The 17,736-nt window shown below is 38.2% G+C and overlaps 1 protein-coding gene across 1 annotated transcript in view; it reads right to left on the reverse strand.

Annotated features, from left to right (window-relative positions):
* The window catches only part of LOC126986214 (glutamate receptor ionotropic, NMDA 2B-like), a 118,365-nt gene that overhangs the window by 3,414 nt on the left and 97,215 nt on the right, over positions 1-17,736 (reverse strand). The window contains exons 19-20 of the mRNA XM_050842184.1: positions 16,532-16,615; positions 5,700-6,076 (exon numbers count right to left, since the gene is read on the reverse strand). Of these exons, the coding sequence (XP_050698141.1) occupies positions 5,700-6,076; positions 16,532-16,615 (461 nt within the window). The remainder of the gene's footprint in view (positions 1-5,699; positions 6,077-16,531; positions 16,616-17,736) is intronic.

Consider the following 17,736-nt stretch of genomic DNA (forward strand, 5'->3'; position numbering starts at 1 on the left):
AGGAGACGAAAGGAAGAGAAAAATGAGGAACTGGACGAACCTGTTGAAAAGGGAAAGAAAAAAGAGAGGAAGGAAAGGGGAAGGAAAGGGAGAGGAGAAGGAAAGGAAGAACGAAATGGGAGAGGGAAAGGAGAGGGAAGAGGAAGAAAATAGAGAAAAAGAAGACGATAGGAAGAGAAAAATAAGGAACTGGACGAATCTGTTGAAAAGGGAAAGAAAAAAGAGAGAAAGGAAAGTGGAAAGGAAGGAATAGGAGTGAGAATGGAAAGGGGAAAGGATGAAGTAGAGGAAAAGAAGACTAAAGGAAGAGAAATGAGAAAAAGGGACGCATCTGTTAAAAGGGAAAAGAAGGAACAAACGAAGTAAAGGAGAAGGAAGGAAGGAAAGGAAGGGAGAGGGAAAGGAGGGGGAGGGAGGGACAGGTGTAAGGAAAATGGGACAAAGGCGGTTAATTAGCATTCACCAGGTGGAGGGAGACGAACTGGTAACAAGGGACACAACATGACACGTGGCTGAGTGACTACCATCATCACCATCATCACCATCATCACCATCATCATCATCATTATTCGTATCTTTTCGTGTTTTATCTATGAATATTTTGTACCAGGATGAAAAAAGTTAATAGAAATAATAATAAAAAAATAGATGAATTGTTAAATGAATGACTAAATGAAGGAAGGAGAAAAAGATAAGGCAAGAAGGAAAGAAAGAAAGAAAGAGAAAGGAAGAAAACAAGAGAAAAAGAAAGGAAGGAAGGCAGGAAAGAAAAAGAGAAAGAACGAAGAAAAAGAAAGCAAGAAAGAAATTTAAGCAGAAAAACATGAGAAAAGAAAAGAAAGAAACAGAGTAAGGAAAAATGCAAACAAAACAAAAAATAAAAATAAAGAAAAGATAAAAGAAAGAAAAAAGAGAAAGCAAGGAGAAACAAGGAATTAGAAAAACGGGAAAAAAAGTTAGAAGACATCCTACATAAAACAAAAAAAAACAATAATAAAACAAAAACAAAAATAGTAATAACAATAATAATAATAATAATAATAATAATAATAATAATAAAAATGATGACAAGACCATGAATGAATGACATGGATGAATGAATGGATGAATGAATGAATGGATGAATGAATAGATGAATGAATGAATGAATGAATGAATGAATGAATGAATGAGTGAATGCATGGATGAATGAATGAATGAATGCATGAGTGAATGCATGGATGAATGAATGAATGGATGAATGAATGAATGAATGAGTGAATGCATGGATGAATGAATGAATGGATGAATGAATGAATGAATGAGTGAATGAATGGATGAATGAATGAATGAATGCATGGATGAATGAATGAATGAATGAATGAATGCATGGATGAATGAATGGATGAATGAATGAATGAATGAATGAGTGAATGCATGGATGAATGAATGAATGGATGAATGAATGAATGAATGAATGAATGGATGAATGAATGAATGGATGAATGAATGAATGGATGAATGAATGGATGAATGAATGAATGAATGGATGAATGAATGAATGGATGAATGAATGAATGGATGAATGAATGAATGGATGAATGAATGAATGAATGAATGAATGAATGGATGAATGAATGAATGGATGAATGAATGAATGGATGAATGAATGAATGAATGAGTGAATGCATGGATGAATGAATGAATGGATGAATGAATGAATGAATGAATGAATGAATGGATGAATGAATGAATGGATGGATGGATGAATGAATAAGTGAATGCATGGATGAATGAATGCATGGATGAATGAATGAATGAATGAATGCATGGATGAATGAATGAATGGATGAATGAATGAATGAATGAATGAATGAGTGAATGCATGGATGAATGAATGAATGGATGAATGAATGAATGAATGCATGGATGAATGAATGAATGGATGAATGAATGAATGAATGAATGAATGAATGGATGAATGAATGAATGAATGGATGAGTGAATGCATGGATGAATGAATGAATGGATGAATGAATGAATGAATGAATGGATGAATGAATGAATGGATGAATGCATGGATGAATGAATGAATGAATGGATGAATGAATGAATGAATGAATGAATGGATGAATGAATGGATGAATGAATGAATGGATGAATGAATGAATGGATGAATGAATGAATGAATGAATGCATGGATGAATGAATGAATGGATGAATGAATGAATGGATGAATGAATGAATGAATGAATGAATGGATGAATGAATGGATGAATGAATGAATGAATGAGTGAATGCATGGATGAATGAATGAATGGATGAATGAATGGATGAATGAATGAATGGATGAATGAATGAATGGATGAATGAATGAATGAATGAATGCATGGATGAATGAATGAATGGATGAATGAATGAATGAATGAATGCATGAAAGAATGGATGGATGAATGAATGTATGAATGAATGAATGAATGAATGAATGAAGGAAGGAAGAAAGGATGAATGAATGAATGAATGAATGAATGAATGGATGAATGAATGGATGAATGAATGAATGAATAAATGAATGGATGAATGAATGGATGAATGAATGAATGAATGAATGAATGAATGAATGGATGAGTGAATGGATGAATGAATGAATGAATGAATGAATAAATGAATGGATGAATGAATGGATGAATGAATGAATGAATGAATGAATGAATGAATGGATGAATGAATGAATGAATAAATGAATGGATGAATGAATGGATGAATGAATGAATGAATGAATGAATGAATGAATGGATGAGTGAATGGATGAATGAATGAATGAATAAATGAATGGATGAATGAATGGATGAATGAATGGATGAGTGAATGGATGAATGAATGAATGAATGAATGAATGAATGAATGAATGGATGAATGAATGAATGAATGAATGGATGAATGAATGAATGAATAGATGAATGAATGGATGAAGGAATGAATAGATGAATGGATAAATGAATGAATGGGAAAAAGGCAAAAAAGGCGAATACTAAAACAAAAAATATATATACAAAAAAATGTTAGAAGAACGAAGAATAAAACAAAAAATAAATATAAATAAAAAAATGCTTAATGGAATAAAAAAAAAAGAAAAACAAACAAACAAACAAACAAACGTAACCGGTTGATAAGCAAGTAAAAATTCATGTCCTCCCTGTTCTTAAAAATGCTAATCAATAACAACAACAACAACAACAACAATGACAATGATGATAATAATAATAATAATAATAATAATAGTAATAATAATGACAATAATAACCGTAGTCACTCAGCCTTAGATAATGGTACAGAACAACAAGGCCGCCCCTATCTTCGCCCCCTTCACCCCATTATCATTTTTTAAGCCCCATTCACGCCCCGGGGAGTAATGGGATGGTCCCCACATACCTAATTTCTCACCTAATAATCTAAAGTACCCTCCCCTCTCTGCCCCCTTCCCCCATTGTTTATTTTTTAAGCCCCATTCACGCCCCGGGGAGTAATGAAATAGCCCTCAAATACCTAATTTCTCACCTAATATTCTAAAAACTCCGCCCCCATCTTCGTCTCCTTCTACCCCCATTATTTTTAAGCCCCATTCACGCCCCGGGGAGTAATGGGATGGCCCTCACATACCTAATTTCTCCCCTAACATTCTAAAACACCGCCCTCTCTCCTCCCCCTCTCCCCGGTATTTATTTTAAGCCCCATTCACGCCCCGGGGAGTAATGGGATGGCCCTCACTTACCTAATTTCTCACCTAAAATTCTAATAAAAAAATCCCCCCTTCTCGTATGTCCATTATAACTAAGGTACGTCATTCATTCATTCATTCATTCATACATTCATTCCTTTAGCCAAACAAACACACAGACATCCATTCATTTACCCATCAGAAGAACACACACACACACACACACACACACACACACACACACACACACACACACACACACACACACATTAACCTATCATATCAAAACAAACACACAAACACACACTCATTCACCCATTAGAAAAAGAAAACACTACCATTAGGACCCAAAAATCATATATTCATTAATCCATTAGAAAAACAAATAAAGAAAAACAAACAATATTCATTTACCCATTTGAAACACACACACACACACACACACACACACACACACACACACACACACACACACACACACACACACACACACACACACACAAACAAATACACTCATTCATCCATTAGAAAATAAACAAACACCATCCTCGCTTTTTTATGTTTACAGAAAAAAAAAAACGAAGCTAGATAAATAATACTTTTGTTGAACCATTAATTAAAACGGGAATAAAATGAGTCTCTCTCTCTCTCTCTCTCTCTCTCTCTCTCTCTCTCTCTCTCTCTCTCTCTCTCAACAAACACCAAAGAGTTGTGATTAATGTAATAAATAATCAAAACTCATGTGTGTGTGTGTGTGTGTGTGTGTGTGTGTGTGTGTGTGTGTGTGTGTGTGTACCGCCCACGCCGCCCACGGGTTTAAAGTGCCTTGCGTAGATGGGCGGGACACACACACACACACACACACACACACACACACACACACACACACAGCTTTCTCTCCCTCTCTATCTCTCTCATTCATCTAGTTTCCTCTTTTCCTTTCCTCCCTTTCCTCTCTCATTTCCTCCCTCCCTCTAACCTTCCTACTTTCCTCCCTCCCTTCCTATCTCTTTTCCCTCCTTCCTCCCTCCCTTCTATTGCACCCTATTTCCTCCCTATTTATATTCTTCCTTTCCTTTCTCCCTTTCTTCTTCTTGATTTCCTCCTCACCCTTTCTCTCTTCCTCCTTTCTTTCCTCTCTACTCCCTTCCTTCTTTCCTCCCTCCTCCTCTTTCTCCTATTCTTTCTTCTACTCTTCCTCCCTTCCTTCTTTTTCCTTTCCATAACACGAAAAAAAAAAAAATCACTGAATATCTAACCAAAATGAGAGGCGTGAATGAGCTACCTAGTGAAACGGATGGGGAGGGGGGGGACCTTATCAGACTGGGGTGGGGGGCACTGGGGGTGGAGGGCACTTAAAAACTAAGCCCCCCACATCCCAAAATCCTATCCAAAAATGAGAGGCGTGAATGAGTTAGTGAGTGAAACAGGGGAATTTTAGGAGACGGAAGGGGCCTTTTCAGATGGGTGGCTTGGGGGCTCGGGGGGTGCACTGGGGGTGGGGGGGGGGCACTGGGGGTTAGGTGGGGGCACTTGAAAATCTAACCCCCCCAAAAATGACCCAAAACCTAACAGATGGGGGGCACTGGGGGGGCGGAGAGAGAGAGAGAGAGAGAGAGAGAGAGAGAGAGAGAGAGAGAGAGAGAGAGAGAGAGAGAGAGAGAGAGAGAGAGAGAGAGAGAGAGAGAGAGAGAGAGAGAGAGAGAGAGAGAGAGAGAGAGAGAGAGAGAGAGAGAGAGAGAGAGAGAGAGAGAGAGAGAGAGAGAGAGAGAGAGAGAGAGAGAGAGAGAGAGAGAGAGAGAGAGAGAGAGATATACGAACTGTCATCCTTGCCCTTGAGCTGTATCCTTTGTTGTAAAAAAGAAAAGAAAAAAAAAATCCAAAAGTCCCAATAAATAAGCATGAATGAGAGGGAGAGGGGGGGGCTGCTCGGGGGGGGGGGGGGGGGTTCGGGGGGCGTAGAGGGGGGGCGGTAGGGACGAACATACACCTGGGTACATGCACCTAATTAGTCCGGCGAGAGGGCTATCAGGTGACCTCGACTCGAAGCTCCTTTTCCTCGGCGTGTTGGGCAGGACCGTCTGGGGGAGGAGCGGGGAGGGGGCGGCCTGTATGGGGAGGTGTGGGCGGGAGAGCTGGGGGTGGGGGGCAGAATGGGGGGCTAGGTCTTCTCCATGCCCCCCTAGTCCACCCCCTCCACCCATACCACCACCTGGGGCTTCACTGAGAACGGTTTCCATGTACAAGGTGGAAGGATTATGTCTTCTGTAAACTCCACCTCCTCCTCCTCCTTCTTGTATGCTGGCTATCCCCTCCCCCGGTGTCGCCCCCTGCGCTCCCTGGGATGTCTGGAGGAGGTGTTGCTGGCTGCTAGTCACTCTGGGGGGAAGGGGAGAGATGGGTTAGTGATGGGGAGGGATGGGGAGGTGATGGGGGGAAAGGTAATGGTGAAAATGGATGGGAAAAGAAGGGTGGGGAAAGGAAAGTGAGGGGAAGGGTGAGGGGAAGAAAGAGGGGAGAGAGAAAGGTAAGTGAAGGGGAGAGGAGAGTGAGGGGGTCGTGATGGGGTCGTGATGGGGTCGTGAGGGGGTCGTGAGGTGAAGTGAGAGTAAAGTGAGGGGAAGTGATGGGAAATGAAGGGAAAATGAGGTGTGAGGAGGGGAGGAAAGGGGAGGGAAGGGGAAGTGGGAGGGAGGAAAATGAAGGGAAGGGGAATGAAGGGGAGTAAGGGGGGAAGGAGGGGAAATGTGAGGGGAAAAGAAAGGGAAAAAGTGATGGGGAAAAAGTGATGGGGAAAAAGTGATGGGGAAAAGGGGGTGGGGAAAATTGATGGGGAAAAAGTGATGGGGAAAAGGTGGTGGGGAAAAGTGATGGGGAAAAAGTGATGGGGAAAAAGTGATGGGGAAAAAGTGATGGGGAAAAGTGATGGGGAAAAAGTGATGGGGAAAAAGTGATGGGGAAAAGTGATGGGGAAAAAGTGATGGGGAAAAGTGATGGGGAAAAAGTGATGGGGAAAAGTGATGGGGAAAAAGTGATGGGGAAGAAGGGTGTGTGTCATATTCTAGTGATGGGAAGTGAAGGGAAATGATGAAGAAGAGGAAGAAGGAGGAGGAGGAGGAGGAAGAAGAGGAAGAAAAGGAAGAGGAAGAAGCAAGAAACAAAAAAAAAGTGAAAAAGTAACAACAACAAAAAAACGAGGATGGACACGACACAGACGGAGGAAGAGGAAGAGGAAGAGGAGGAAGAGGAAGAAGAGGAAGACGAAAAAGAAGAGGAGGAAGAGGAAGCAGAAAACAAAACAGCAAATGAAAAAGCAGAAAAAAACGAAGAGGGGACAAGACACAGCCGGAAGAAGAAGAAGAAGAAGAAGAAGAGGAGGAGGAAAAAGAGAAAGAGGAAGAAGCAACAGAAAAAAAGGGAAAAAAATTAAAACCAAAAAAAAAAAAAAAACTCGGATGGACAAGTCAGAGCCGGAGGAGGAAGAGGAACAAGAAGAGGAGGAGGAGGAGGAGGAGGAGGAGGAGGACAGGTGAGTGGCAGGCGGACAGGTAAGGCAGAGAGGTGAGGAGCGTAACATAGGTAGGAAGTTAGTTTACCTGCACACCTATCGCTAATTAGCTGGGTCCCCTAATTACAGGTGTAGAGGGAGTAGTAGTAGTAGTAGTAGTAGTAGTAGTAGTAGTAGTAGTAGTAGTAGTAGAAGTGTGGGGGAGGGGTAGTAATGGTATTAGTAGTAGTAGTAGTAGTAATAGTAGTAGTAACAGAAATAACACTAACAACAACAACAGCAACAACAACAGCTACCCACTCACTAACACAAACACACACACACACACACACACACACACACACACACACACACACACACACTAGTCATTTTTTTATAAACAAACAAACAAACAAACACTCGCAAATTACCCTCAACAACTGGAGAAAGAAAAAAAAAAAACCTGGAAAACCTTGAAACAAACAAATAAAGCACACACACACACACACACACACACACACACACACACACACACACACACACACACACACACACACACACACACACACATTTTCATTCACTAAGGTAAAAAAAAACTAAAAATCTAAAAATTCCCCCCTTTAAAAAAAACGAAAAAAAAAAAAAAAATATATCACTCCACAGGTAACAAATAACATCACCTGTAATTAACTTTCGATCAACCTTTAAACACACACACACACACACACACACACACACACACACACACACACACACACACACACACACACACACATAAAAATAAAAAAAATCACCTGTATCTCATTAGTGCTGTAGTCCCCCCCCCCACATTTTGGTACTCTTCTCCCCCTCTCTCTAGTCTTCCGGAAACTCCTCTAATCCCTCTAATCAAGTCCCATTATGCTGATTACCTCCGTGACTGACTTAATGGGTTACAGTTTGGGCAGGTAAGGTCGGACAGGTGGACGGCCGTGACGAGGAATTGGATGAAGATTAGGAGTGAAAGGGATTGATAGAGAGTGAGAGTGAGTGAGTGTGTGTGTGTGTGTGTGTGTGTGTGTGTGTGTGTGTGTGTGTGTGTGTGAGAGAGAGAGAGAGAGAGAGATTGTGAGATAGAGAGAGTGAGAGAGTGAAAGTGTGATGAGAGAGAGAGCGAGTGTGTGTGTGAGAGAGATTGTGAAATAGAGAGAGTGAGAGTGAAAGTGTGATGAGAGAGAGAGAGAGAGAGAGAGAGAGAGAGAGAGAGAGAGAGAGAGAGAGAGAGAGAGAGAGAGAGAGAGAGAGAGAGAGAGAGAGAGAGAGAGAGAGAGAGAGAGAGAGAGAGAGAGAGAGAGAGAGAGAGAGAGAGAGAGAGAGAGAGAGAGAGAGAGAGAGAGAAAGTAGACTGAATGTGTGATAGAGAAAACTAAAAAGAGAGTAGATAGATAGATAGATAGATAGATAGACAGATAGAGAGAGAGAGACGATAGAGAAAGAAAGAGAAAGAAAAAGAAAGTAAAGATATAGCTCTCTGCAAAGTAAGTTAACTCAAACAATGAAAAAAACAACGAAATCAAGTTAAACAGAGATAAAGATTCGTAGATAGAAGAGGAGAAAGAGGAAGAGGAAGAGGAAGAAGCCACAGAGAGACAGGTCACAGCCGAAGGAGGAAGAGGAAGAAGAAGAAGAAGAAGAGGAGGAGGAGGAGGAGAAGGAGGAGAAGTTACAATTGGAAGCTTGCGTGTGACTGTTCCTCGCCTTCCTCATCTTCCTTACCTGACGTACTCCACCTGTCCTTAATGAACCAGCCCCATCACCTGAGCCGTTCCAAGCATTCCAAGGCATTCCAAGGTTAAGTGTATCATGCCACCTCAACATGCATTCCAGGATCTTCGAAGTGGGAATGGGAACAGTGTTTGAAATGGGAATGGGAACAGTCTGAGAATTTAATGAGAGTAATTTGTGATTCCTGACACTTGGATTGGTAATTAAGCCCAGAAATTGATAGGTGCGTGATTTTCAAGACTAATTTGGTTGTGTTAGTTTATTCTCCCTTTCAATTTTACTTTTTTTTATATTTTTTTCTGATTTTTTTTTCATTTATATTATTTAGTCCAGAAATTATTGATAGGTGCGTGATTTTCAAGACTAATTTGGTTGTGTTATTTTATTCTCCCTTTCAATTTTACTTTTTTTATATTTTTTTTCTGATTTTTTTTCATTTATATTATTTAGTCCAGAAATTATTGATAGGTAAGTGATTTTCAAGATTAATTAGGATGTTAAGTATTTTGCTTCTTCCTTTTCAATCTTACTTTTTCTTTTTCTTTTTTCTATATTTTAACTTTATTCATATTTATTAATTTTTTATTCATTTTTCTCACGTTTATTTTTTTGTACTTATATTTTGCTACTTTCTTTTAACTTTCTTTTAACTCATTCATTTTCATTTTTAACTTTTTCATTCATATTTTTTTCACTGTTAATGCTTTTACTCATTATTTTCACTTTTTCATTATTTGTACTTATATTTTTCTACTTTTTTAAAACTTCCTCTTCACTCATATTCATTTCCATTTTTAACTTTTTCCTTCATATTTTTTTCACTAACTTTTTTACTCATTCATTTACGTTTTTAACTTTTTTACTCATATTCACTTTAATTTTTACATTTTTTGAGTCATATTCACTTTCATTTTTACATTTTTTTTTACTCATATTCAATCACATTTTTTACCTTTTTATATTCATATTCACTTTCATTTTTAACTTTTTTACTCATTCATTTTTTACATTTTATTATTCATATTCAATTACATTTTTTGCATTTGTTACTCATATTCACTTTCATTTTTAACTTTTTACTCATATTCATTTCCATTTAAAAATTTTCTTCATATTTTTTTAAACTTTTAAAATCTAGTCATATTCGTCCATTTTCCAGAGATATAGATAAAGAAAAAAACGAAAGAAAGAAAGAAAAGTGAAGAGAAAAAGAAAAAGAGAAAGTAAAAGTAATAGAGAAAGAAAAGGAGAGAGAAAGTAAGACAATTTTTTTCATTTTCATTTTTTCTACTTGTAGTTTTTCCGTCACTTTCATTAGGCATCAAAAGTTTCCTCTTCCCGGAATCGAATTGTTGGAGCTTTTAACGTCAATTAAAACTTCCAACGATCTTTTTTTTTTTACCACTCAGCCACCGCCCATCGCTATCATTGGAAAGTATTTTCCTTTCTTTTTTTCTTTCCTTGCTGCTACCATTTCGAGGCAGGAAAATATACGTTATCATTTGTAAGCTCTTTCCTTTTTTTTCCTCCTTTTCTTGCGGGTAAAAATTCGCAGCAGGTAAATATTCGTTTAAATTTCCCAGTATTTTCCTCTTTTTTCCTTCTTTTCTTGCGTGTAATAATTCGAGACAGGAAAATATACGCTATCATTTCCCAGTATTTTCCTCCTTTTCCTCCTTTTCTTGCGGGTAAAAATTCGCAGCAGGAAAATATTCGTTAAATTTCCCAGTATTTTTCTCTTTTTTCCTTCTTTTCTTGCTTGTAATAATTCAAAACAGGAAAATACACGTTATCAATTACCAGTATCTTCCTTTTTTCCTCCTTTTCCTGCGGGTAAAAATTCGCAGCAGGAAAAATATTCGTTTAAATTTCCAAGTATTTTCCTCTTTTTTCCTCCTTTTCTTGCAAGTATTAATACGAGACAGGAAAATATACGTTATCACTTACCAGTATTTTCCTCTTTTTTCCTCCTTTTCTTGCGGGTAAAAATTCGCAGCAGGAAAATATTCGTTAAATTTCCAAGTATTTTTCTCTTTTTTTCTTCTTTTCTTGCATGTAATAATTCGAAACAGGAAAATATACGCTATCATTTCCCAGTATTTTCCTCTTTTTTCCTCCTCATCTTGCATGTAATAATTCGAGACAGGAAAATATTCGTTGAAATTTCCCAGTATTTTCCTCTTTTTTTCTTTTCTTGGATGTAGTAATTCGAGACAGGAAAATATACGTTATCATTTACCAGTATTTTCCTCATTTTTCCTTCTTTTCTTGGATGTAGTAATTCGAGACAGGAAAATATACGTTATCATTTACCAGTATTTTCCTCATTTTTCCTTCTTTTCTTGCATGTACTAACTCGAGACAGGAAAATATACGGTATCATTTCCCAGTATTTTCCTCTTTTGTCCTTCTTGGATGTAGTAATTTGAGACAGGAAAATATGTTATCACTTGCAAATATGTTCCTCTTTTTTTCCTCCTTTTCATGCTGTTTAAAATTCGCGCCAGGAAAATATTCGAAACTATTAACGAGGACTAATTTCTACCAATACATTTTATCTTTTTTTTTCTGCAACTCTCATGAAAAAAAAACATTGATGAAAGCGATGCATATTGATAATTAGAAACTTTCTCCCATTAAAAAAAAAAAATTATACATTCCAAAAAATTCCAGTAATAATTAAAAAGTGTTAATCGTCGCTCAGCATTCGAGTATTACATTTTTATTTTTTTTATGCATTTCGATTAAATTCCAAAACGATTAAAAAAAAGAAAAAAAATATATCTGTCTGCGAATGTGAATGTTAATCGCTACTTTGCATTCGAGTTTCTTTTTTTTCTCTTTTTATTTTTTTTGGTTTTCGATTTCATTCCAAAACGACAGAGAATGAAAAAAAAAAAAAAGAAACCAGCGTGTAACAATTAATCGCATTTTCTTCTATTACATAACAAGAAAAGAAAAGAATAAAGAAAAGTAAAAGAAGAAAAATGAGATCTGCGTGGGATGAATTCGTGTATTTTCTTCTTTTTCTTCTTTTCTTCTATTTTCTTCACTAATAAATAATGAAAGAAAAGAAAAAGGACAAGAAAGAAAAGCAAAAGAAGAAAAATGAAATCTGCGTGGGATGAATTCGTGTATTTTCTTCTTTTTCTTATTTTCTTCTATTTTCTTCACTAATAAATAATGAAAGAAAAGAAAAAGAACAACAAAGAAGAGGAAAAGAAGAAAAATGAAATCTGCGTGGGATATATTGATGTATTTTCTTCTTTTTCTTCTTTTCTTCTATTTTCTTCACTAATAAATTATGAAAGAAAAGAAAAAGAACAACAAAGAAGAGGAAAAGAAGAAAAATGAAATCTGCGTGGGATATAATGATGTATTTTCTTCTTTTTCTTCTTTTCTTCTATTTTCTTCACTAATAAATTATGAAAGAAAAGAAAAAGAACAACAAAGAAGAGTAAAAGAAGAAAATTAAATCTGCGTGGGATATATTGATGTATTTTCTTCTTTTCTTCTATTTTCTTCACTAACAAATAATGAAAAAAAAGAAAAAGAACAACAAAGAAGAGGAAAAGAAGAAAAATGAAATCTGCGTGGGATGAATTCGTGTATTTTCTTCTTTTTCTTCTTTTCTTCTATTTTCTTCACTAACAAATAAAGAAAAAGAAAAAAATAACAATAAAAATGATAAAATATGAAGTATAACCAAAAGAAATAATACAAAACGAGAAACAAAGTAATCTATTAATGTATTTTTCTTCTTCTACTCAACATCTATTTATACGCCTCGCTGGTGGAGTGGAAAGCGCCCCTGACTACGAAACCACGGGGCTGGGTTCGAATCCCGGCCTGGGCAGTCGACGCGCAGGCCACCCCCAGCTGTTCATCCTCCCTCTCGGACTGGGGGATAAATGGGTACCTGGGAACACCTGGGGGAAAGTAAAAAAAATAAAAAAATAAAAAAAAAATAAAAAAACAGTGGGTATTGTATTTACGCACTTTTTCTCATTATATTCCCCAAAAACAAAAACAAAAAAACAAAAGAAAAACAATGAAAAAAACGGAGAAAATGAACCGCGAAAAAGCTGAAGATAAGTATGATAAATAAACAACACAAAATAAACACAAAATCAAAAACAAAAGAAAAATAAACAATAGAAATCAGGATAATCAAACGCGAAATGAGAGAAAATAAGTACGATAAACAGTCAAATAAAAACAACAAAAGAAAACAAAAGAAGAAAATAAGACAACACGTAGATAAACAAACGCGAAAAAGAAAGTTGAAAATAAACACGATAAACAAAACAAAACAAAAACAAAAAACAAAACAAAAACAAAACAAAACAAAATAAAAACAAGAACAAAACAAACAAACAAAATTATGAAACGAAAAAGAAAAAAAGAAAGTGAAACATTAAAAACAACGTACGATAGTGTTTAAAATTCTCACACGATGAATCACTCTCTTCAAAACGAATACACACACACACACACACACACACACACACACACACACACACACACACACATTTTTAACGAACGTACGACAAAAACAAGACAAAAAAAAAAAAACGCTAAACCTCCAACACGCGTACGATAACATGTCCTGCGAAGTCTGCAATGAAAAATAAAATAAAATAAAAACAAATGAAGTCCGCTTTGATGTTTGTTGACGCGATGTTATGATAAGTTTGTGATGAGATCCGCAACATCATCTTGGGCTGAGAGATAGATAGATAGATAGATAGATAGATAGATAGACAGACAGATATATAGACGTAGAAAAATAGATATATAGATAGATAGACATAGAAAGATAGATAGATAGATGAATTGGATAGATTATATAGAGTGAAGGAAATTTAAATACAGAGACAGATAGATAGATAGATAGACATAGAAAGATATAGACAGATGAATAGATAGATAGATAGAAAGATAAATTGGATAGATGATATAAAGTGAACGGAATTTTAGTATAGATAGATAGATAGATAGACAGATATATATAGATAAGTAGATAGATAGATAGATAGATAGATAGATAGATAGACACAGAGAGATATAGATAGATAAGTAGATAGATAGATAGATAGATAGATAGATAGACACGGAGAGATATAGATAGATAAGTAGATAGATAGATAGATAGATAGAAAGATAAATTGGCTAGATTAAATAAACTGAAAGGAATTTTAACATAGATAGATAGATATATAGATTAAAAAATAGATGGAATAAGATTAATATGGAAGATTTAAAGATATATACGTAAAGATAAAAAAAAATAAGAAAATAGTGTTAAGAGAAAAGATAGATTAAGATAGAAAAGATAAAGATACGAAGATTTAAAGATATATATGTAAAGACAAAAAAAAAAAAGAAAATATTGTTAAGAGAAAAGATAGATTAAGATAGAAAAGATAAAGATACGAAGATTTAAATATATATATGTAAAGACAAAAAAGATAAGAAAATAGTGTTAAGAGAAAAGATAGATTAAGATAGAAAAGATAAAGATACGAAGATTTAAAGATATATACGTAAAGATAAAAAAAGATAAGAAAATAGTGTTAAGAGAAAAGATAGATTAAGATAGAAAAGATAAAGATACGGAGATTTAAAGATAGACAGAGATATTTTTCCTTACTCTTTTCCTTCCAATGTTACTTTTTTTCTGAGTTTCCTTCTGTTTTCCTATATTTTCCTCCTCAATTTTCTTCCTTTTTTTTTCTTTTCTCTTTTTCTCTTCCTTCATTCTTTCCTTCACTTCCCTTTTTCTGTCATTAGAAGATAGATTGGGACAAAGTTGATAAAGATAGATAGATAATAGACAGATAGACAGATAGATAGGGAAAAGTATTGGAAAATATGGATTAGTAACAGAGAGATTAGGATTACATAAAGGAAGAGAGATTTAGAGAGAGAGAGAGAGATTTAGAGAGAGAGAGAGAGAGAGAGAGAGAGAGAGAGAGAGAGAGAGAGAGAGAGAGAGAGAGAGAGAGAGAGAGAGAGAGAGAGAGAGAGAGAGAGAGAGAGAACATAAAAGTAGCAATTCACATCTATTCCCACTTCATAAAAATCCCATTCCAATGCATTCCAAATCGAGGTCAAGCCATTCCAGCATTCCAAATTCACCCCTAAAAAAAAATACTCATGCCAAAACAGGAATACAAAAAGAGGTCATTCCAAAAATCATTCCAGAAGCAGTAAAGGAATCGAAAAAAAAAGAAAATTAGGAATGAGAGAGGCCATTCCCAGTCATTCCAAAGAGGGCATTCCAGTCCAGAGAACGCATGCCAGAAGAGCCTTTCAACAGCATTCCAGAGACAGCTAAGTGCATTCCAGGTTCTATTCCAGTTCAATCTCAAGCCATTCCAGTTGTCCAATAAGTTAGTGTCCTAAAATCAATCTACGTCATTCCATTCCTGTTTGAAGCCATTCCAAGTGTATTCCAGCCTCATTCCATTGCATTCCAGGGGTGTCTTCGCATGTCTTTTTGTTCTATTCTAGATTCCAAGTATTCCAGACATTCCATAGCTATTCTAAAGACATTCCCAGAACATTCCAGGCCAGGCAAATCTCATTCCAGGAACACTTCAGCTGCAGATCCACCATTCCAAGATTATTCCAGCAAATTCTACGTCATTCCAGTTAGGGGTCAGGATCTTGCTAGTCATTCCAAGCTTATTCCAGAAGGTTTGAAGGCCAGACTAGCCCATTCCAGATCATTCCAGAAACAGTTTATCTACTTAGGGTCATTCCAACAATTATCAGATGCCATTCCATCATTCCAGAAGACTAAAAGTATTCCAGGACAATCTTAGCTCATCCCAAGATTGTTCCCGAGTACAATCCTGGAATCTTGGAATATTCCTCCTAACTCTACTTTATTACAGATCATTCCAGTTCTACCCAATAATCCGAAGTCACTCCAGAACTCAAGGGCTATTCCAGGGTTGTTCTAGGTCAAAGCAGAGTCATTTCAAGGCCATTCCAGTTTGGGTTGAAGCAGTCATTCCAGCTAGTTCTAGGGTCCATATAACTCTTTCCAGAGGCATTCCAATCTCCATGCAGCTGATTCCAGGGGCATTCCAATCTCCATGCTGCTGATTTCAAGGGCATTCCAGAAACCTATGGTGATTTTGGTTAATTTTAAGATTATTGCAGCTCATTCCAGGTACATTCCAACGCATTCCAAAGCTTTCTAGGGTCATTCCAACAATTCAGTATTATTTTAGCTCATTCCAGGGGTTTTCTAAATGCATTCCAAGTATTCCAAAGGCGTTCCACGGCAATCCAGGGCCGTTCCAGCAATCTACTATCAGTTTAGCTTATAGCATGGAGATTCCAAAAGCCTTCCAGGACATTCTAAGGTCCTTCCAACTCAATGAAGGGTCATTCCAGGTCAAATAAGGATCATTCTAGGTCAGTAAGGACATTCCAGTACGATTCAGGGTCATTCCAGCAATCTAGGGTCATTCCAGGAATCCAGGCTCATTTTATCTCATTCCAGGGTCATTCAGGGTCATTCCATTCCCGGGTGCGGTGGGTGTGGTGTGGGTGTTAGCGGGACTCACGGGAGGGCGGCGGGCCGCACCCAGGTGTGCTCCTCGGGGGGGGAGGACCAGCAGCAGCCAAGCAGCGGCGCACCGCCTACACCGCTGCGGGAGACCAAGGTTAGTGCCTCCCGGGGTGGGGCTGGGGGGGCGGGGGGATGCAGGGGGTTGGGAAAGGGGGATGGGGTTAAAAAGGGGGTGCAGCCGTAGAGGAGGGAGAGGGGGGTGAGTGGGAGGTGTATGGGGGTAGGGGTGGGGGGGTGACGCCGGGGGGGGCGGGGTGAAAAGTTGGAAAGTGGGTACGAGTTGAGAGGGGTGTGCAGGAAGGGGTGGAGGCGATGGGGGAGGTAGGTGGGGGGGGGGGGGGTGACGCAGGGGGGGCGGGGTGAAAAGTTGGAAAAGGGGATACGAGCTGAGAGAGGTGAGAGGGAGGGGTGGATGAGAGGGGTGTGCAGGAAGGGGTGGAGGCGATGGGGGAGGTAGGTGGGGGGGGGGTGACGCAGGGGTGTGGGGTGAAAAGTTGGAGAGTGGGTACGCACTGAGAGGGGTGAGAGGGATAGGGGTGATGGGGTGAGGAGAGAGGGGTGGGGTGAGAGGGAGAGGGAGGGGTTGAAGGGTGAGGTTTGGGAAGGGGATGGCAGGTGGGGAGATGGAGGTGGGGTGAAATTTAGGATGGGGTGAAGGAATAGAAGGGAGGATAGGAAGAGGAAGAGGAGGAAGAAGAGAAGAAGAGGGGAGGGAGAAATCAGACAAAGGAAAGAGAGAGAGAAAGGGGAAGGGAAGAGAGGGGGAAAAGGAAGAAAGGAGGAAGGAATAAGCAGAAAAGAAGAGGAAAGGAGAGAGAAAGGAAGAAGAGGAAGAATAAGGGAGGAAAGGAAGAACAACCAAACAAAGGGAACAGAGAGAGGGAAGGGAGAGGGAAGGGAAGGTAGGAAGGGAGGGAAGAAGGGAGGAAGGAATAAACAGAAGAGGGGAGGAGAGAAAGGAAGAGGAAGAAGAAGGGAGGAATAGAAGAACAATAGGACAAAGATAACAGAGAGAGAGGAAGGGAGAGGAAGGGAGAGGGAAGGGAACAGAGGGAGGGAGAGGAGAGGGGAGAGAAGAAAGGAAGGGGAGGGAAGGGAAGGGAGAGGAAGGGAAGGGACAAAGGGAACAGAAAGAGGGAAGGGAAGGGAACAGAGATAGAGAGGGAGAGGACAGGGGGAGAGAAGAAAGGAAGGGGAAGA

This window comes from Eriocheir sinensis, chromosome 61, assembly GCF_024679095.1.
Source record: "Eriocheir sinensis breed Jianghai 21 chromosome 61, ASM2467909v1, whole genome shotgun sequence".
NCBI classification, from domain to species: Eukaryota; Metazoa; Arthropoda; class Malacostraca; order Decapoda; family Varunidae; genus Eriocheir; species Eriocheir sinensis.